The sequence below is a fragment of the Loxodonta africana genome, chromosome 7 (assembly GCF_030014295.1).
Source record: "Loxodonta africana isolate mLoxAfr1 chromosome 7, mLoxAfr1.hap2, whole genome shotgun sequence".
Classification (NCBI taxonomy): Eukaryota; Metazoa; Chordata; class Mammalia; order Proboscidea; family Elephantidae; genus Loxodonta; species Loxodonta africana.
In genome coordinates this window covers 84675067-84698541 of record NC_087348.1, presented here as the reverse complement: position 1 = coordinate 84698541, position 23475 = coordinate 84675067, and the positions used below count along the sequence as shown (strand labels likewise).

At 37.1% G+C, this 23475-nt stretch overlaps 1 protein-coding gene and 1 pseudogene across 1 annotated transcript; one reads left to right on the top strand and one right to left on the bottom strand.

Annotated features, from left to right (window-relative positions):
- Positions 1-9112: 9112 nt before the first annotated feature.
- LOC100677119 (olfactory receptor 52K2-like) lies at positions 9113-10879 on the top strand. The gene has a single exon (XM_023540573.2). It carries the CDS (start codon positions 9186-9188, stop codon positions 10134-10136), a length of 951 nt encoding a protein of 316 aa, XP_023396341.2. The 5' UTR covers positions 9113-9185; the 3' UTR covers positions 10137-10879.
- A 4000-nt stretch (positions 10880-14879) lies between these two features.
- LOC100677403 (olfactory receptor 52A1-like) lies at positions 14880-16040 on the bottom strand (annotated as a pseudogene).
- Positions 16041-23475: the final 7435 nt, after the last annotated feature.

Here is a 23475-nt window from a genome sequence, read left to right as displayed (position 1 = left end):
GAGATGTATAACTTTGAAACTATGGCCAATGTGATGGGTTTTCATAATTCTGGACTCTGAGAGGTTTTGTTTGTTTTACTTATTTGAAGCTACCATGAGCCATGGAATTTAATTGTAATATATTTTCTGACAAGTATCAGTTATTTACATGTTGAGAAATAAGGTCTAAGGAGTTAGAACTTATGAGTGATCTACCAGTGGATCTCAAATTGTTCAGTAACAACAGTTGAACTAAATCCTCAGAAACACTCCATTGAATTCTAGCTGAAAAAGAAAAGATATGCAGCTTATTCATATACAATATTTTATGCAAATAACTCACACCTTCTACATTTGTTTGCCAGCCACTCCCTTCCCTGACCAACACGTAAAAAAAAAAAAAAAAAAAAAATGACGTAGGAGTGCTTCTGAAAATACCTCATAGGGAGAGGGAGTGGTTGGCAAACAAACTCAGAAGGTGAACATTACCCATCTTGGGTAAAAATACTGTATTTATGCACAAATACTTATTAAATGAGTAAAATATGCCAGGCTGTTAGATTCTGAAAACAGGAGAACAAAAGAGACACAATCCTTACCTCAGGGAGCTTATATTATAGTGGAGGTGACAGAACTTAAGTCATGCTCAAATGCACAATTACACCTGATAGTAAGCATTATGAAGGAGAAGCATAGGTTTCTATAAAGGCTCATGGCAGGGGGTTTTGATCTGGTCTGGGGAATCAAGGAAGCTTCCTTACAAGTAGTATTTATTTGAGTGATGAATGAGAGTGAACTAGCTGAGGAAAGAATCAGTGGTCAGGAAATGAGTATTGTGAAATTATAGGGAAAGAGAGCAGAGTACATGAACATAGAGGGCCTTAAGACATGATGAGGTATAATACATTGAATGAACTGCAGGAAGTCCACACCATGGGCTGGAGCACAGAGAGTGGAGGTGGGTAGTTTGGAGTAAGCCTGGAAAAGAAGGCATGTATAGGTTGGTAGGTTCTCTTAAGGAGTCTCAATTTTATCCTAAGAGCAAGAAAAGACTGAAAATTTTAAACAGACCTCCAACAAACTTGAAAACCTAAAGGAAACGAACAAATTGCTAGAAACACATCACCTATCCAAATTAACACAAAATTAAGATGAAAATCTGAACAGACCCACAAGAGAAAAGATTGAAAAGGTAACAAACTCCCAACAACAACAAAAAAAAGTCCTGGCTCAGATGGCTTCACTGAAGAATTCTACCAAACATTCAAACAATAGCTTATACCAGTACTACTCAAATTATTTCAGAACATAGAAAAGAAAGGGATACTTTCAGATTAATTCTATGAAGCCAGCATAACCCTGATACCAAAACCAGGCAAAGACACCACAAAAAAAAAAAAAAAAGAAAATTACAGCCCAATATCTCTCCTGAATATAGATGAAAAAGTCTCAGCAAAAAACTAGCCAATAGAATTTAGCATCATATCAAAAAAATAATACAACACCACCAAGTAGCACTCATACCAGGTATGCAAGGATGGTTCAACATCAGAAAATCAATTAATGTAAAAATTTTTATTACATGAATAAAATAAAATAACCACATGATCATCTCAATCAACTCAGAAAAGGCATTCAACAAAATTCAACACCCATTCCTAATAAAAACTTTCCATAAAATAGGTATGGAAGAGAAATTCCTGAACATAATAAGGGGCATCCATGCAAAACCAACAGCCAACATCATCCTCAATGGAGACAGTCTAAAAACGTTCCTCTAGAGAACAGGAACAAGACAAGGATGCCCTTTATCACCACTCCTACTTAACATTGTTCTGGAAGCCCTAGCTAGAGCAATAAGACAAGGAAAAGAAATAAAGGGCACCCAATTTTGTAAGGAAGAAGTAAAACTGTCCCTATTTGTGGATATTATGATACTATACATAGAAAGCCCAAAAGACTCCATGAGAAAGCTGCTGGAACTAATAGAAAGATTCAGCAGAGTAGCACAATACAAGATAAACATACAAAAATCAGTACGATTCCTACACACCAATGAAGAGAATGATGAAAAAGAAATCAGGAAAACAATACCATTTATAACAACCTTTAAAAAAAATAAAATACTTAGGAATAAATCTAACCAGGGATGTAAAAGACCTGTGCAAAGAAGACTACAAAATACTACTACAAGAAATCTACATAAATGGAAAAACAGATCATGCTCACAGATAGGTAGACTGAACATTGTGAAAATGACAATTCTAACCAAAGCAATCTACAAATACAATGCAATCCCAACCCAAATAACACAATATTCTTTAAAGAGATGGAAAAACTAATCATTAACTTTATATGGAAAGGGAATGGGTTCCAGATAAGTAAAGCACTATTGAAGAAGAAGAATAAAGTAGGACTCACTCTCCCTGACCTCAGGGACTACTATACAGCTATAGTAGTCAAAACAGCCTGGTACTGGTACAATGACAGGTACATTGACCAATGGAACAGAATTGGGTATCCAGATGTAAACCCATCCACCTAAGATCACCTGATCTTTGATAAAGACCCAAAGTTCATTAAATGGGGAAAAGAGAGTTTTTTTTTTTTTTTTTTTTTAACAAGTGGTGCTGGCAAAACTGATATCCATCTGAAAAAAAAAAGAAACAAAAAAAAAATGAAACAGGACCCATGCCTCACAGCATACACAAAAACTAATTCAAAATAGATCAAATGCCTAAATATAAAACCTAAAACTATAAAGATCATAGAAGAAAAAATAAGATCAATGCTAGAGGCTCTAATACATAGCATCAACAGGATACAAACCATAACTAACAACACACAAACTCCAGAGGATAAGCTAGATAACTGGGGTCTTCTAAAAATTAAACACTTATACTCATCAAAAGACTTCACCAAAAGAGTAAAAAGAGAACCTACGGATTGGGAAATATTTTTGGCTATTACAAATCTGACAAAGTTCTAATCTCTAAAATCTACAGGAAAATCCAACAACTCTACAAGGAAAAGACAAATAATCAAAAAAAAAAAAAAAAACGGCCAAAGGAAATGAAAGACACTTCACAAAAGAAGACATTCAAGCGGCAAATAGACACATGAAAAAAGGCTCGAGATCACTAGCCATTAATGAAATGCAAATCAAAGCCACAATGAGATAAAATCTTACCCCAGCATTACTGGTACAAATCAAAAAAACAGAAAATAAAAAACGTTCTGAGATTGTGGAGAGATTGGAACACTTATGCACTGCTGGTGGGAATGGAAAATGATACAACCATTTTGGAAAATGATATGGTGCTTCCTTAGAAAGCTAGACATAGAAATACCATATGATTCAACAATCTGACTCCTAGGAATATATCCTAGAGAAATAAGAGTTGTCACAGGAATAGGCATATGTACACCCATATTCACTGCAGCATTGTTCACAATAGCAAACAGAAGGAAACAACCTAGATGCCCATCAACGGACGAATGGATAAACAAACTATGGTACATACACACAATGGAGTACGAAAAAAAAGTACTATGCAAAGACAAAGAACAATGATGAATCTGTGAAGCATCTCACAACATGGATGAACCGGGAAGGCAGCATGCTGGGTGAAATAGTCAATCAGAAAATGACAAATATTGTATGAGATCACTAGTATAAAAACTCAAGAAATGTTTACACAGAAAAAGAAACAATATTTGATGGTTAGGAGGGAAGGGAGGGGTGAGGGATGAAAAAACACTAAATAGACAATTTTTTTTTTTTTTATAAGTGGTAACTTTGGTAAGTGGTAACTTTGGTGAAGGGCTCATAAAACAAAAGGAGACCAAAGGGGCACATCAGCCCAGGGGCAAGGACTAGAAGGCAGGAGGGTACAGTAAAGCTGGTAATAGGGAATCCAAGTTTGAAAAGAGAGTGTTGACCTGTTGTGGGGTCGTTAACCAACGTCTTAAAACAATATGTGTACTAACTGTGTAATCAAAAGCTAGTTTGTTCTGTAAACCTTCATTTAAAGTACAAAAAAAAAAGAGAAGAAAAAAGAAAATTTTAAACCGAGGAGTAACATGATCAAGTTTGTGCTGTTTAAAAAAATACATACCTATATGTGTGCATATATATATATATGTAAACCAAACAAACCAAACCCACTGCCATCAAGTTATTCTGACTCATAGAGACCACATAGGGTTTCCAAGTCTATAAATCTTTACAGAAGCAGATTGCCAGAACTTTCTTCCACAGAGTCCCTGCTTGTTTCAAAAAGTTAGCCTTCTGGCTGGCAGTCAATTGTTTTACCCACTTGTGCAACCAGGACTCCTATATATGTGTTGGATCCCTGGCAGTGCAGTGGTTAAGAACTTGGCTGCTAACCAAAAAGCGAGGCATCAGCTTCTCCTTGGAAACCCTATGGCACAGCTCTACTCTGTCCTATAAGGTTGCTATGAGTCGGAATCAACTAGAGAGCAAAAGGTTTGGTTTACATATACCTGTTGCCTTCTAGTCAGCAACAGGTTTGGTATATATATATGTTTACGTATATGCATGTATGTACATATATACCCACCTACCTACATACATACATCTTGATAGTAACAGGTTTGGTTTGGTTTATACAGTTGCCTTCGAGTGGATTTTGACTCACAGTGACCCTATGGGACAAAGTAGAACGGCTTCACAGGGTTTCCAAAGAGCTGCTGGTGAATTGGAACTGCTGACCTTTTGGTTAGCAGTCGTAGCTCACCATAGCTCTTAACCACTGTGCCACCAGGGCTCTCTCTCTCTCTCTAGTATCTTTAATGGCAAAATGAAGCAAAGAATGAAAGGGAGAAATAGAACGGACTTACTAGGAGGCTATAAAAATTTTCCAGGAAAATTTGACAATAGTTTTACTCAGAATGACAGTGATCATTATGAAAAGTAGATAGATTCGAGCATCCTAAATATACTTTGGTCGCATGTCACATCTTAATCCAAACATTAACAGATTAATAGGTTGAATAGCTGTTGTTTACCCTTGGCTGTATGATTGTAGGCCTAGAGTCTAGAGTGGAGCCCTGGTGATGCAGTGGTTAAGAGCTACAGAGAGCTATAGCTGCTAACCATAATAAGGTTTGCAGTTGGAATACACCAGCTGCTCCTTGGAACCCTGTGGGGCATTTCTGCTTTGTTTCCTATAGGTTTGTCATGAGTTGGAATTGACTTGACAGCAAAGGGTTTGATTTGTTTTTTTGGTGGAGTCTAGAGTGGAAGATGGATGAAAACCGCATATGTGTACATGCATGTGCATTTAGCCATACAAAAACAATTGAGGGCTTACAATTTGCCATGTTTTGGAAAATAATAGTGAACAGAGCTCCAGCCACTGTCTTTGGAATATATACATACATTCTATTCCTTTCTCTAACAAAATAGTTTTCAACATTTCTTCTCTTTCTTTGAAATTTACTTGCAAGCTAGACTTCTGACATTCCAAAGCTCAGTTTCTACTGGATCTAAGCCTATTTTTGTACAATAAAATCTCCCCTCCCTCCAGCTTCTCCCTTGCTCTTATTTTAATCTTCCTTCTCTTTGTTTATTTCTCTGTAACTTCTTTACCAACGTTTTTCATTTAGTCAGTTAATTTGTGGATTCCAGTCTCATTTAGGAAATCAAGGGTCCTAATTTCAACTTTTGTTTTGCTTATGGAAACTCTAAGGTCACTGAAATTGGAAATGAAAATAATTTAAACTATTGGCGTTGAAGCAAGAGATAGCAATTTGTATGTAGTTATCGATATAGGCAAGAATATTCAGAAATTCAGCCTCCACTATTTGTCCAGGGCCCAAGATCCCACTTTATGCCTTATATTCCTTTGTCACCTCAGATATACCACTGCCCTCCAGTTTCCTTACCATTATGTGCGAACAAATATTGATCGCTTATATCAATGTTGCTCCAAACTCTTTTCTTAAATGATTTTCTAGAACCTTGCTCTTCCATCCTCGGTGCCCCAAGTTCCCTGAAGTAAAAACCTTCTATTGCCCCAGCCCTTCTTTAATTTCCATTGTAAATGAGTTATCTAGCATTTCCATACCATGCCCTCTCTCCTCATATAGCATACCAAAGATTATTTTTACAGTATTCCTAAACTTTTGATCTAACTCACGTATGCTAACCTCAATGATTGGCTCTAAAATTCTTCTCAAAAATATCCAAGCTAAGAAAAGCACTTTGGCTAATTAGGTCCCAAGAGGGCAGAATTTACCAACATAAATCTTCCTCAAGCTCAAACTCTTCATTTTATTCAGAACATTGACAGATCTCCTATATCTCAAGTGGACAGTTGTTTTGCTGGTCCTAGTCATGTTGTGACAGGACGAACAACCATCTGCAGGTATTACTACAGGAAAAAGGTAAAAAGAGGTATGGAAGAGATTAAAAAAAAAAAATCCTGGAATGCAAAGAGACATGTGAGATAAAGTGGTTCTCAAATATTTTCATCCAAATACAACAATCACTAACTTTTCTTAAGGTCATCGTTGGGATCTTTAATTTTTTCACTCTCAGTGACATTCTTTAAAAAGTGGTGAATACCTCTCTAGATTTTATGCCCGGGTGGGTGGTATCTTTACTTATAGGTAATGTTGATACAGTTGTTGCTAGCAATTGTTCCAGATATCTCAGACAAAACCCTGTCTTGGTGCTTAAAGCTCCTGTAACAAACAAACAAATCAAACTCACTGCCATGGAGGCGATCTGGTCTCACAGCAACCATATAGGACAGAGTAGAACTGCTCCATAGGGTTTTCAAGGCTGCAATCTTTATGGAAGCAGGTTGCCATACCTTTCTCCTGCAGAGCAGCTGCTGGTTCCCACCCACTGACTTTTTGGTTAGCTGCCAAGTGCCTAACCACTGCACCACCAAGGCTTCTATGGTATCCTTCTAATGCTGCCACCCACATGGAAGATGTCCAACTGCAGTGTTCCTGATAGATGATCATTTAGTTTGTACCTGGAAAATCTCCACTGACAGTAAGCTTCTGGTTTTACAGGACTGACTGTCTTTTTGTTTGGGGACATCTTTGTGTGACAGAAGTCTTTCCCATATTGAATCAAAATGTACCTTTTAAATTTTGAGCATCCTCTGGTTGGTCAGGTATCTATCTCTGATGATACTAAATGAATCTAATTTTCTTTTTTTCCCATCAGTGCATAATTAATCTAAAAATATTTGAATATAAAATAACCAGGGCCATCAAATATTACATCTATGGTACAAATCGAAGACTATTCATTATTCACCACAGTCCTTTGCAAACAAACAAAAATCCAGAAGAACATTATGTTTTACATGCCTCACTTGAATTTCGATATTTATAGAAAATGAAGAAAATTTGCACTCCAGAGCACAAATCCATTCAAAGGAAGATGCTAGAAACATTGTATGCATTGTACAATGTTGGAATTTAATGGCACGTTCAATCATCACTACAACTTATGCAAGGTATGTCTTATGCCACTTTGTCAGGTCAGGAAACTGAAGATCAAAGCTTGAAATGACTTGCTCAAGTAACGTGTCACAGGTGTCAGGGCTGAGACTCTATCTCAGATACCCCTTACCTAAAACGGCTTGCTATTTTCACTGTGGCAAGTTACCTGGCAAACCCCCATTGTTCAGCTGTAACATTACTTATACCGAATGCAGTAGAAATATGAAATATCTAGATCAGAATAACTCCATTCATGATATATAAATGCTACAACAGTATTTTAGCAGATAAGCTACTCTATTTTGGGAACTTAAATATTTATAGAAAAATAATTAACAAAATCTCTTTATAGTCTGTATTTTGTTTTAAAGATTTGTTTTTAGAGGCTGGGGTATAGGTTAAGATAAAAAAACACAATTTCTTAGAAGAAACTTAAAAACGATGCGTTGGAATTAAAAACAAAATTGCGAGCATATTAGACTGGAATATGGGATTAATACATACATAAGTAAAAAGACTAATAATCCAAATACATCAAGTAAAGCAAAAGGTGGTTGTTTTTGCTGTTTTTGTTATATGCCATTGAGTCTATTCTGACTCATAGCAACCCTATAGGACAGTGTAGAACTGCCCTATAGGGTTTCCTAGGAAAGAGATTTGAATCCATCAGCTACTTTGCAGGAGAAAGATGTGGCAGTCTATTTCTATAAAGATTACAGCCTTGGAAACTATGGGGAAGTTCTAGTCTGTCCTATATGGTTGCTACACATTGAAAAAGAATTGACTTAATCCTTGAAGGCAATAGGTTGTATTTATCTTAATCTTTATGGGAGCAGATTGCCAGGTCTTTTCTCCCTCAGAGTCGCTGGTGGGCTCCAACTGCTGACCTTTCGGTTGGAAGCCTAGTGCTTAACCATTTTGCCACCAGGGCTCCTTAAAAGAATATTCTAAAACATAAATATTAGTATACTGTACTTTGATTTTTTAAAATAATTTTATGACATATTTTCCATCCCGTTATTTCCACCTTCTATTGAAATTTCTTTTGTGTGTGTGATTGCCTTTATTAGGCATTATTGGATTCCAGTTCTGTCAACTGATACATCTGTTATTGTTTTGTTTTGTTTTTACTGTCATACTTTCCTGTTATAAGATCAGCAGTTATTTTCTAGGTCCTTTGTCAAACTTATTAATATGTAGCTAAACACCGCTGGGAAGAATACAAAGGACCAAGGCCAATCTCACTATCTGAGGACCTTGGGGCGATTAAATTCAGTTTCTTTGTCTTGAGTGAAAGCCATGCTTTCTGACTTGTTTATGATGGCCCTGTAATATTGAGAATATTGGAGCTCCTACCAGATCCCGCTGTCTAAAAAAATAAATAAAAAGCTATATAATTGCCATAATTGCATAAATTGAATATTAACCAGGATCACAGCCACAAGAGAGTCTAAATTATAAAGGTGATATATCTTTAGTGATAATTTATCCACGAGAAATCTTCTCTCTTTTGCAAAGGTAGTAGTATAAGAATATCTCCCTCCCCACCCCAAATTATTGAATCATTCACTTAATCATTAATTTATATAATATAAACACAATTATCACCATAAATTCCTGTAGCTCAACTTTTTGTAGGTGCAAATGATGCACTGATTTCAAAGTGTCCCCTGTTCGTTTCTCCCTAGGAATCAGACTTTGAGAAGCTCAGGTTAGAGATGTCCGCTTGCAATAACTCCGTTCCTCAGCCTTTGGTATTTATCCTTGATGGAATCCCTGGTCTGGAATCTTCCCATGGCTGGATCTCTGTGCCTTTTTTCTTGGCATTTATTATTACAGTCATTGGTAATGTCACCATTTTATATATCATCCAGGAGGAGAAGAGCCTTCAAGAGCCCATGTTTCTCCTCCTGGCCATGCTGTCAGCAGTTGACCTATCCTTGGTCAGTGTCACTGTGCCCCGCATGCTGGCTATCTTCTGGATGAATGCCAAGGAAATCAGCTTCAATGCTTGCCTCACGCAGATGTTTTTTGTTTCTTCCTTTTATGTCATGGAGTCTGGAATCCTCCTGGCCATGGCTTTTGATAGATTTGTGGCTATCTGGAACCCTCTGAGATATACGACCATCCTCGATAAAAACATTCTTTTGAAGATGGCACTGGCTGTCGTGGCAAGGGCAGTGGCAGTGCTGACCCCAGCACCCATCCTTGCAAAAAGCCTGGAAAGCTTCCAAACCCACGTTATTGCTTACTCCTACTGTGCTTACATGGCTGTGGTAAAGATAGCCTGTGGAGACATTTCTAATCACATTGTCCATAGCCTCATGGTTATTGTAGCATCTGTGGGACTTGATCTGTTTTTTATCATTCTGTCTTATGGAATGATCCTTCATGCTGTCTTTCGGATACCGTCTTGGGAGGCACGGAGCAAAGCTCTCAGCACATGTGGCTCTCATCTCTGTATCATTGCTCTCTTTTATTCTCCTGTTGTCTTTTCAGTCCTGGCTCAGATTTTAGGCTACCATATGGCTCCCCACCTACAGACCATCTTTGACAACCTATATTTCCTGGTGCCTCCCATGATCAACCCCTTGATTTATGGGGCCCGAACCCAGCAGATATGGGAAAGGGTACTGCGGATCCTCCACTGTCATAGAGACAGAGGTTGATACCTTAGGTGGACAGGAGATCTGGGGATGTGGATCTAGAAATCATGTGAGTTTGGAGATAGAGGTGATTTTTGTCAGGTTTGTGGGTTCATGGGAAAAGGAATAACTAAGGCAATAGTACGACTCAACTAGTAACTGTGAAATGCTCTTTTGGTCAATACGTAGTTTTTATGAAACCCTCAAAATAAAAATTCCCCTCCCTAATACTTATATAAGTAGTAAAATAAGAGGGAATCTTATTGTTAATCAATACAATGATGGTCTAATTGCCGCACATCAATTAATTTAGAAACTCACTCTTAGATGACAGGAGGCGAAAATACAATTTGGTTATAAATACTTGAGACAGGAAAAATAATTTTCCAATGATTCTTGTTTATTGTTTTTCTTTCTTATTAAATACAGTTCTGGTATTTCACCAACAGAGAATTATGTATCATGAGTATATCAGTAAACTCTCTTTTGCTGTCTGAAGGGTTTTAATAGGAAAGGACCATCTTAGGATAATGTGGCACCAGCTATATAATAGACTGGACCTGAGATGTAGGTATTTTACAGATGAAAAACCTGGATACCTAAAAAAAACTATCTTTTCTGTAGCTTTACTTTTCATCCATCTGACATCATCTATTGCCACAAATTCAAGAACCCAAATCTGTGCCTTAGACCATTAATTATGTCTGTGCTTCAGGGAAAAAAATATATATATGTACGTATATGTATAACTACCTTGTGAATCACTGTTCATATGCCCCCTACTCTTAAGGTGCTCCAAACTAAACTTGTAATCTCCTTGCCAACTTAATTGTCCTTTGGCATTCCTCACCTTGGTTCATTTGACTTGAATTAGCAAATCTTGAAATGCCCTAATTATTTATTTTTTTCCTTCCATCCATTCATCTGGTCACCAAGATTTACCTGCAATGTCACATTAATGAATTCACTTCTCTGCCTTTCATTATCTTCACCCTACCTCAGGCTGTCATCATCTTTAATTTATGTACTACAAAACCATTCTAAATAGACTTCCTATCTCCAACCTGTCCTGAATTTAAAGAATATTCAAAGATATTCTTAACACTGCACTAGAGTTTTTTTCCCCAAACAGAGATAATATCTCATTCACATAAAATCTTCAGCAGCCTGTTCCTAAGGGTAAAGTTCTAACTCTATAGGATGACATTAACGTTATTTTATTACTTGACTCCAATTTGCCTTGGCAGGTTTTTCATTCTCACTAAACCACAGTGTAGACATCAATTAAGCCCAGCCTATTTTGCTTAAAACATTCCTTGCAACTTTGGCTGACTTTCCTTGCAGCATTGGCTTACTCTCCTAAGCAAATTTTCCCTCAACATTTCACAATCAAAATCCATCCCAACTCAGTAGACACTTTCTTCAATTTCTTCTTTTTTTTTTTTTTCTCTTACTGCTTACCCACTGAGCAGTATCAATCATCCCTTCTCCGTACTCCCAGGGCATTTTAGTTTTCCTTGAGTCAGTTGTATGTGTTTTGTCCTGTACCTTAGTTATTTGATGCATTGTCATTGCTCTTACACTGCCATTTCTTTAAGGACAAGGCCATGATTAGATATTAGATTTTACACAGAACATAAGCAGGCTCTAAACCCATATCTTAATTAAGGAAAAAAAAAAAAAACTATAAAACATCAACACACAAACTATGGGAGCTAGATATATAAAGCATACCCATTCTTCCATCCCTTAATACTCACAGTCTAGATATCCCCAGGTCTATCTGGCACAAACATATACACAAATAGATTGTATTTATCCACAAACTATCTTTCTCACATGTATATACATTTATACACATCACCTGAGATCTGCATGCATTCACAAGAATGTGTATACGTGCATATACCTGATAGATACATATATACAATTACATCAATACATGTGTAAAACAACTCTTAACCTCCTTATGGTTTGCCTGCACCAATTTTCAGTGGCATATGTTTGCTTAAGGAAATTAATGACCTATCTGAGACTCAGTGGCAACGGGTTTAACAGGTGTCCATGAATGTTGGCACTACATGCTCTTATGTAATTTTTACAGTGTGTCTTATGCAATATTTTCTCTGTAAGCCTCTCTGACCTCTCCAGTCTCTTATTTCTCCGCTCTGTATTGAATTTGATTTCATTGGTCTTCCATGTCACCCATTTTTTCCTTAATCATTGCATGTATCACTCAATATTATAATTGGCTCTTTATATGATCTTTCTCTACACTAAACTGAATGCTTTCTTTACTTTTGTTTTCATGCTACCTAGCATTTTCATGGCATATAATACAAGTTTAGTAAATTTTTTTTTTTAGGTAAGTCCCATTTTATGCTCAGGTGAAAAAAATTATAAAACAATGCATAGACTTACAATTCAGCCCATTAGACTAAAATTAATTAATGAATTACTCAATTGATTAAAAGGAGGAAAGAAAAAAGGGAAGGAGAAATGGAGGAGAGAAAAAATTGGAGCATTTTGTTTTCCCAGCCAACATTCCTCTTCATCTAAGATCCTGTCATAGTGATACCGCTTCAACTCTATTCCTGAATATTATTTAGGCCTAATTCTTTCACCTTCAGTAGACCAATGTGTTTGTTCAGGTATAAAGCCTCTTTTGACTTTTTTTTTTTAATTGTGGTAAGTGCATATATAACAAAACATTTGTCAATTCAGCTTTTTTTACACATACAATTCAGTGACATTAATTATGTTCATCATGTTGTACAACCATTACCACTGTCTGTTTCCAAAATTTTCCAGCGCCTTTTTAGGAGAAGCTTAGTGGCCCCTAAGCTATGAATTTCTCTTCTTCATGAACCTCTTATAACCTCTTGTGAACTTTCTTTTGCCCTGTAAGAACCCCAAAATTTAAGAATTAAAAATAAAAGTTATTATCTCTCACAGTTCTGTGGGTGGACTAGCTCAGCTTAATGTTTCTAACTTGAGGTCCCTCATGTGGCTGCACAAGAAAAATCAGCGTGGGGTGGAGTCATCTGAAGACTCAATAGGAGAGACATCCATAATGGTTTCTTTGCTGACAAATCCTGGTGCTTCAGTGATGTCTTCATCAGATTAGCCCACATTTCTTACGTGGTGTTTCATGTCTTCAAGAGGTAGAAAGCAGAAGCTACTGAGCCAGACTACCCAGAATTGGTACAGCATGATCTTCACATTATTCTATTTTTAAAACCCTCAGAGGATCTTCTAAATTCAAGGGATTGGGAAATAGACTCCATCTTCTGAGAATCATGTTGAAGAACATGTAGCATAAAAGAAAGGTATTTCTGTGGCCATCTTTAAAAATCCCATCTACCTTAATCCTTCCTATGGTTACACTTCACACCCCTCTAATCTGTAACATACATTCATGCTTCCCCCAAACTACTATAGTCTCTACTCATTACAGCATTGGTCCTGAAGTTCATCATTTAAATCATATCAAGATATAAATGAGGCTTATTGGGTGTGGTTCCTTGCATACAGTTCCTAGAATATGGTTCATCTGTTAACTAAATAGATAAGTTATCGTCCCCCCCTCCACCACACACACACTGCTAACATACGATGGTAATAAAGTGATAGAAAAACTTCAAAAATATTCCCACTCCAGGAAAGAGATAAAGAAGGAATCTGGCAGTCATTGGTGTACAGCACACGTTAACTTTTGGATTAGATACTATCCTGATCTATGAGGATGATGCTATGTTTCTCTGTGGTTCTTTGCTTTACCTTCTGGACTCTTGTCTCTGTACTCTGAAACATCCTTCATTTTCTATATGAAGTGGCCAAATTTTTCAGCTCACATTGCTCATCCTGCAGAAGGTCAGTGACCTCAAGAATCAGTGACCCCAAGTGGCAGATGATTGAACTATTAACACATATTCCCTTATTGCAGAATGAATTATATATTTTGATGACTGATAAAGGTAGAGATGAGTCTTATTTTTATGAATTGGGTGTTCAACGAAGTCAGGTTCATACACACATGACCTGAACAGATGAAACATCTGTGAAACTCTGAAAACAAAGTGGAATACTTCTACTGCATCAGTGGGCTGTGACTAAACCATTTCAAAGCAGATTTTTAACTTTAGTAACAGACATCTCCTGGTATTAGAAATCTCCTGGTATTCAACATCCTTTGGTTTTGGTTTTCAGGGGTTTTTCTTCCCTCCTGAATTTACGTAAAACATTTATTGCTGTTATTTTCTAGTTATAGAGAATTGTCTGAGAAAGATCATCTCCCTGAAGAAAAAGAAAGTTGATGTTGGGATGTCAACTTAAGCATCTCTCCACATGTATGTAAGTTCTGATCCTAGTTAGTACTTTATAAATATGAATTGAAATTAAGGTGAAAATATTTTATTCTCTGAAGTCAAATGAACTAATCAAATCTCACATTTTTCACAATTTCCTCTGAAAAGTATTTCACTATCTTTTTTCAAATCTATATTAGCATACCTCTTGTTTCTACTTCACCATACTCTAAATTACATTAAATTACATCTGCCCAGTATTTGGGTGTCGTCATTATACTGTGAGGCTTTTGAGATCATGGAATGTGTCTTTTTCATGTTTGGATATCCAAAGCATAAACTTCCTCTTGGTAATGTGGACAGACGCAATAGATATGTGAACAAAGAAGGCAGGAAAAAAAAATAGAAATGAGAGAAAAAAGAATAAAAGACTAGTGGAGGACGAAATAATGGAGGGATGGAGTCAGGATGGAAATTTATGAGATACATACATAATTCTTGTTCAAGTGTGTTTCTTGTTTGGAATGCTCTAATTTTAAGAATATAAAGTCTTTATGGGATATCATTATCATGTAAAAATTCAGCAAAATGGTCACACATTCATACATAGTCCAAGGAACCTCTGTTTAAAACAATTAAATCTATTTTTCCCTGTGACATTTTAAATGTTAGATCAGTGCTCGGTGTTAGGCTTCAGACTAAAAATCTGAGCTACCTGCCTGCGGATCACTTTGGTCTTTACACCGTAGACAATGGGGTTAAGGACAGGCGACACAAGCAGATAGGTGGTAGACAAGAGAGTGTGAACATAGGCTGACACATGACCAAAACAGTGGTTAAAGAAGGAAAAAAAAGGAAGGATATAAAACTCAAGAAATACAACAAGATGAGCAGTACAAGGGTTGAGTGCTTTGAGTCATACTTTCCTCTGGGGAAGATGAAAAACAGCTTAAAAAATCAGAATGTAGGAGACGAAGACAAACATCATATCAAAACCTAGAATTGCAAATGCCACAAATAGCCCACATGATTTGTTAACGTGGACATCTGCAGCCAGCTTGACTACAGCCATGTGTTCACAGTAAGAATGAAAAATAACCACAGAGCGGAAAATTTTCAGTCATTTGTGTAGAATGAGTAAAATGCCAAGAAGAGCTGTTGCTCGGATTGCCACCACCAGCACCATCTTAACCAGAATGAAACATGTGAAGATGGATGTGTACTTCAATGGATCACAGATGGCAACATGGCGATCAAAGGCCAAGGCCAACAGGTTGTCAGTTTCCATGCCCTGCAAGGCATGGATGAAGAAAAGCTGGGTGAGGCAGGCATCAAAAGCCATGGAATAAGAACCAAACCAGAAGATAGCCAACATCTTTGGAGCAATGGCTATACAGACGCCTAGATCAGTGGCTGCCAGTATAGTCAGGAAAACGTACATGGGTTGATGTAGGCTGCATTCTGCAGGGATGATGATTAGCAAGAAGATGTTCTTCATCAGAGCCAACAAACACACACCAAAGAAGGGAAACCCAATCCCAAACTGTACATGCTCTAGTTCAGGGATGCCAATCAGGGTCATTGTTCTGGGGTTTGAATATGACATGTTGGAGAATCCCATGGAGGCTGGTAAATTCTTTCCTCACCACTGATTCTGATACCTAGTCAGAGAAAGATCATGGATGGGAAAGGAGAAGGGCAAGTTCCTCATCATTTCTCAAAGAACATGAACAACAGGAATGAAAGTGACCAGGTGACCTTGAATATTTGGGCATTATTTCAGGGAAGTATGGGAATAGTCTCTTGTAATATATTTTTCCAAAGCCAATACAGCTGTTTGTGGAAGAGGAAGATGGTTAAGTGTTCATCACCTAGAAATTATAGAAATGGAAACCTTGACTCTAAGAGCACTGATCCTGCTATTTTTCAAGTGTCCTCAGGTGGTGTCATAGATGGCAGCATTAGCTTTTCTGTTCATCTCCATTTTCATACTCCAGACCCATTGCAGATTAAGTGGCATTTTTTGTGGCACTCGAGGCTATGGTAGAGATCCTGGATCCCTTACCAAAACAACCCAAACCCATTGCCTACAAATCGATTTTGACTCATAGCAACCCTATAGGACAGAGTAGAACTTTCCAAGAAGGTTTCCAAGTCTGTAATCTTTACAAAAGCAGACTACCACATCTTTCTCCCATGGACCAGCTAGTGGATTTGAACTGGCAACCTTTTGGTTAGCAGCCTAGCACTGTTAACCATTACCCTCTTATCTATCTTCTCAACTTTCTGTCTCCTGCAAGATTTGTGAGTACTTGCATCACCTACCACTTCATTCTACCTGCACATCCTCTTTGAAAGATCATCCCAGAATTAACACAATGTGTCACTCTTAGCTACAACTGATAAAAGAATAGCTCCTCCATATCGCCTTTAAGAATCTGAATAACTGGCTTGTACATGGGTAATTCAGCACATATTTATGCAAAACTGGGTCTCCTCACTATTATCTGAGAGTTAATGTCTAAATGTGAAGGGAGGTATTTTACTTCTGAATCTAAAGAGGATGGGAAGCCTGGGAGAGCTGTCACCATCTGAAGATTCTGAACTTTGAACTAATTGTGCGGGGCTTCACTCACCCCAACTTCTGATCTTTGTATAATTTGTTTACACTTTGCCTTTTAGTAAACTAATCACTAAACCTTAAGGCAATCTTTTATATATATATATATATATATAACTTTTTATCAATAATTTTACAAGCTTAAAATCATCCAAAAGTTTATCCTATTTCTTTTCCCACTAGTTCATTATGATTTTGCCCCAGAAAGACACATTGAGCAGGGAAACATCACTCCAAACATGATTTTACCTACTTTTATTTCCCTTTGAAAGGAAACTACAGAGGTCTACTTCCTTAAAAATATAGAAAAATAGACTGTTACCAGGAATACATATGCAGGTGTAACTAGAAAGATTCCAGTGTAGTACAATTTTAAATGTTTAATGATTGATGGATATAGGGGATCATATTATATGATCTTCTGTAGCCACACACACTAGTAGGCTGTGGCCAAAACAATAAAGGGGTATTGATTAAAGCAATTAGATATTTTGTGAGAAGAAATTTATATATGTAATCATGTTAGGTGAGGGAAGTAGTGGATTCTGTAGAAATGGTTATTGATAAATATGAATATGTGTTGTTAAAGATGGCATAAGCTGACAAAGCCAGAGTCTAAAGGTTAATAGTTAATATATCCTAATTGTTAATAGGAAGCCTAAATGTCTAAGGATAAAAGTAAAAGTTAGTTCCAGCTTCTCTATAATAGCTAACAATTTATAAATCAGGTTTATTTTTTCTATATACCTTACTAGGTAAAATCATGAATTTGGATTTAGAAATGTAAGATATAATCTAAAGCTGATTCTATTATTTACCTCACATGGAATCCTGCCCAAGTTCCTTAAATTTACTCGACTATAAACTGGGGCCAGTAATATCATCTTCCTCACTGGATTATTGGGAGAACTAAATAATTTTATACCTGATGGACGTGCCACAAAGTATGGAATAGAGTGAGCACCCGATATATGATAGCTAATATTTGCCAGAGCCTGTAGAGTATCTCTGTGAAGATAGAGGCACGCTACTGCCTTTTGAGGAGATGTAAGACAAAAGTACAGAAATCAGGAAACTTCCTGAAGAAAGAACTGATAAAAGAACTTTCTAAAGCTGAATGATGTTCGGCTCTCTGATCCATACGATTGAGCATCCATGTAAGCAGAAACAAATCTACCGCAGTAGAAGCGACTTCCCAATCCTGGGCACACCTTGTTGGATTTAGCAAGTACTACTTATTTAAATTAATTTTGCCACTTTAACTGGTAAATAATTATATCAGTTTTAAAAGCTTAATGAGCACATGAGAAAAGCATTAACAGGAATACCAATTTTTTTAAAAAAAGCTTAAGTTAAAAATAACTTCTGTGAGAACAATAGCACACATTTTGTGCAACTTTGCTTTGCATGGTACTCAGATAAGAAAGTGTTCATTCTCAGTCTCTAAGGGAAAGAGAAGAAGGAAATAGGAGTTTTTTTAATGGACAGAGAGTGAAGTATAGAACATGGAGACCAAAATAAAAGATTTACTGTCCCTGAAACAGAGAAGACTATATTTCAGGGGATGGAATATGAACTGCGATCTCTGTGCTTATCGACCATATGTCAAAGCTATTCAAGGCAGTAGGATGGTCCTATTGGATTTGCTCTCCACACCTTACAAGCTGTCCTAGTCAAGCTATACTCACGTGCACACACACACACACACATACACACATTCACATGCATACACGCACACACACACAAAGAATTTTACAAGCTCCAAACTATCTCTTCTTATTTTTACAAACCAAGCAATGTTAGAATCACTTTGTGGGTAAAAATGGGAAAAGGAGCCTGAATATTTTATTCTCATTTTGTCCTTGCCACTAATTAACTGAGGTGTTTTCTACTCAGTTTTCTTCACATGCAATTAAGTAGATGGTACTAGGTTACCCAGGCATCTCCAAATGACATGAATATACTCCATCTTTCATTTTGTTTATAAAGAAACCTGGGCCCAGAGAAGGTATGTGGCATGCCAAAGGACAGGCTGTTACTGAGACGCAAGATTAAGATCTGATTCTATTACACTTCTGATTCCTTTTAAACTTTGCTACAAGAAGAGACCCTTAATGATACACAGGTTCCAATACATGAGGAAGAAACTCACGCAGATAGACAGATGGCTAGCTGGAATATAAGGACAATAGGTGGTACAGCTCTTTTCTGCCAGGTTTTGGGTTTGGGGAAGGTATTAATAGCTAAATTTCTGTCATCATCCACCTCTAGCTGTTGCTTTTCTTGGCTTTTATTAGAATCTGATCCAATCCCAGGGCAATGCTATAGACCTGACCCCTAGAAAAGTCCTTACACTTCTGAGACTCAACCTCCTTTGCAGGAGAAAGGTAACCTCTGCCCACTGACACAGAGCCAGAGAGCATTAAGTTACCTATTGAGAAGTTGTCTCCAAGGAATGAGACAAGGGGGGCCTGAGGAAAGAGAGCCAGGAAATCTCAAAATATGGTTTACTTTTTGAGATTATTAGGAGTGTGGGGAAAGAAAAATGAGCCCTGATGGCATAGTGGTTAAAGAGTTCAGCTGGTAACTGAAAAGTTAATGGTCCAAAACCACCAGCTGCTCCATGGGAGAAAGCTGTGGCAGTGTGCTTCCATAAAGATTTACAGCCTTGGAAACCCTACGAGGCAGTTTTACTATGTTCTACAGCATCGCTACGAGTTAGAATCGACTCAATAGTAGTGGGTTTGTTTTTAATTTTTTGGTTTGGGAAAGAAAATCTGAGAAATGGAGAATTCTTAGAGTAGAAAGATGGAATACGGAATACAGTAATTTGGTCAAGTTTCCGGTATATGGCTAGGCTTTTAGTTTAACATGAAAATAGTTGATATTATATCCCTTCATAAATGTAATGTTACTACTGCTGCAACTTCTGTATCTACAATGATTACTATTATTACTACTACCACTATTACAACTACTATAATGAAACCATTATAGCACTTTTAGTGCCAAAAAAAAGTTAATATTTTTTACCTACTAGGAATAGAGAAGCATGATTTGATCAGTTGTCTGAGGACTTGCAGCTATATTATAGATGTGCAGCTACAAATTGTCAAGTTACCAGGTGTCAAGTTGGTGATTAAGACAATGAGCCAAACTGAAAGTAGCCAGCAAGACTTTATTCACATATTATGACAGTGCAAAAAGGAGACCAAAGGAGATGCCTATGGCCCACTGTTCAATTATTCCCCATGGAACAGCACTGGAAAGGCTCAGCTGAATGTAGCACAGATGACGGAATTGTCTCACTTATGCGGAGCCTATAACAAAAGGACTTGTGGACTTTTAGCCTTGGATAAGGGAGGGGGGAAGAGCTAGGAGTGGAAAGGTCCTGAAACACAGTAGAGAAAAGTGCCTCGGCAATGACCGCTGATAAGAAAGTCTCTGGGCTAGGAGTGCAGAGATATGGCTGGCCTGGGGTGCCTGAGTCCTGCAACTCTCTCCAGAAAACTGCAGTGCACTGGCTGTGCATCAAGTCTGGTTACGGGAAAGTGCTTCCCCCATTAGGCCTGCTGGAGAAAGTTTTGTAATTGCTTCTCGTCAGGTCTGAAAGATCACACAGAAGATTTTGGCCTGGATCCAGGCTCCTTACATATGATGCAAATATTCTATGGTGAGACTATATAATACCTGCTTAGATAAAAATATCCTAAGAGCATGACATAGATGTAGTCATGTGTTTCTTCTTCTTAGTTTATCTAACTCCCCTAGAATTTTCACCAGCATTCTCTGTGCAACCTCCATTTGAGAAGTTTAGAGAAGATATTATTTATAGACAAGATCATGAGAGAAACATTTATATGAGGTGAACTTGTCCCCCCAGCATTTTAGATATTCTGATTCTATTCAGTCTTCTGATACCCTTTAATGTCAAATAAATTGTATTTTACACAGATATTTAAAAACATGATAATGTTCTACAACACTTTGAGAACTGAGTGGAGTCACAGATTAATTAGCAATGTTATTGACTTAGTGGAAGTTATCAGGAGAACAGGTTCAGGATGAGAACATTCCAGGGTGACTAGAAGAGTGAGCACCCATACTCTGGAACTTGTAACAGAACAAGGAAAAGATATAATCAATGCGTTTGAAAAAACTATTGAGTGCAATAATATACGCAACATTTTTGTCCATGAATCAAGAACTTTGCCTTATTGCAAGAGAATAGGACACTGTACCATGGCAGAGACATAACTTCACATATGCAGCCAAAGCAATTGACTAAGTGAGTAAATTGGGAAACATGATGCAGGCACCATTCCCTTCACCGTGACTTAGATATTGCTGTTGTTGTTAAGTGCCATCAAGTCAATCCTGACTCCTAGAAACCCTATATGACAAAAAAGAACTGCCTCATAAGATTTTCTTGGCTGTAAACTTTACGGAAACATATCACCATGTCTTCCACCTGCAGAGCAGCTGGATGGGTGTCAAGTTCAGAGGAAGAATTTATGAAGGCTGAAATGAACCTAAATTTGGCCTGAGAGAAAGACTTAACTTCTTTACTTATGGACCATGAAATGGGCCTGCCCCAAAACCCAGACATATAAGTGAATGATAATGTCACTGAGTCAGTTAATGGTTATAGGCCAAACCAAGTCATGAAGCCTGAGAAAAAGGAAAGAGGTTGTCTTAGGCTAGGTTCTCTAGAGAAGCAAAACCAGTAAAGCAGTAAAGCGTATATATATATATATATATATATATATATATATATATATATATATATATATATATATATATATATATATAATATATATACAGATTTATATCAAGGAAATGGTTCCCGCAATTGTAGAGACTGGATTGTCCCAAGTCCTTGGGTCAGAATAGCGGCTTCTCCTGATTCATGGAGCAGCAGGGGCTGGCAAACTCAAGATTGGCTGGTTGGAGAGCAGGGTTCTTGCTCACAGGCTGTGAAGATCAATGAAATCTAAGATCTGAGGGCAAGACTGCAGGTAAGCTGCTAGCTCAAGTCCCAAGAACTGGAGGTCAGAAGAACAGGGCCTACTGCAGAATGCAGAACAGGCAAAAGTCAGAATGACTGCTTATATTCAGATATAGGCCACAAGCCCAAGGAAATTTCCTTTCAACTGAATGGCTACTCACAGGATAATCACATATAAACACTGAGACTCATGGTCCAGCCACATTGACACACAATCTTAACCATCACAGAGGTGTATCTGCAAGCCCATAGAACAACAGACCAACAGATTTGGGCTCCCATCCATACTATTAAGAACATAAAATTTCCCTCCATGGGATGGGACAAAGCAGATATACTAGTAAATCACTACCACAGGGCTAAGCAGGACTGAAAGCGATGAAGCCCAGTATTTAGTCTAACCACTGCCATCAAGTCAATTCCAACTCATAGTGACCCCAAGGCTCTATGGAAGCAGACTGCCACATCTTTCTCCCATGGAGTCATTGGTGATTTCAAACCGCCAACTTTTCAGTTAGTAGTTGATCACTTTAACCGCTGGGCCATCAAATCTCCATTTTCTTATTATACAGTAAGAAATATGAGAAATACAGACTCACAAAACTGCCCACCAGTTTTCTTAATTAATTCCTTTAGAAAATATATTTATTTTATTACATTGTTGATTTTATTTGCAATAATTTTATTGTTGTATTAACGCATGCAATGATATCTTCCATTCTCGCTTTATAACAATGAATTGTATTTTCTTTCTAGTTTTTTGCTTTGTCTTTGTAGTTTTTTAAAAAATCTATCGATTGTTTTACATTTTATTAATCCTTGTTCCTATCTTTATCAGTTCTTTTTACTGGAGCCCTGGTGATGCAGTGATTAAGAGCTCAGCTGCTAATCAAAAGGATATTTTTGTTTAATTTGTTCTCATTTTCCTCTCTTCCTATGCTATAAACCTACACCATTGATACACACACACACATATAAATATACATAAAACAATACAAACAACTACAGTTTTATCGCAAAGACAGACAAAATAAAACTTATACTGAGCCATATAGCAAGTTTTAATACATTTCAAATATTTGAAATTATAAAGAGTAGATTCTTTGACAAAACTAGAACTGGAATTAAACTAGAATTCAATAACAGTTATGTAAATATTCTCAATTGTTTGGAATTTAATCAACACACATCAATTAAAATAGCAATTAAAATTAAACGTATTTTGAATTTAATAAGAATGAAAATGCAGAATGTCAAATAAGGTGGAATGCAACAAAAGTAATTGTTAAAGAGAAATCCATAATTTAAAATGTACTATTTATTCCTAAAGAAGGGCGTTTTAAAAATCAATAGCATAAACTTCCTTACCATGAAGTAAAAATACTGCCAATTAACACAAAAGAATATAAAGAAAGGGAATGATACAGT

Bases quoted from the DNA above. Each gene is read 5' to 3' on its own strand.
- LOC100677119 (XM_023540573.2), top strand. From the start codon at position 9,186: ATGTCCGCTTGCAATAACTCCGTTCCTCAGCCTTTGGTATTTATCCTT.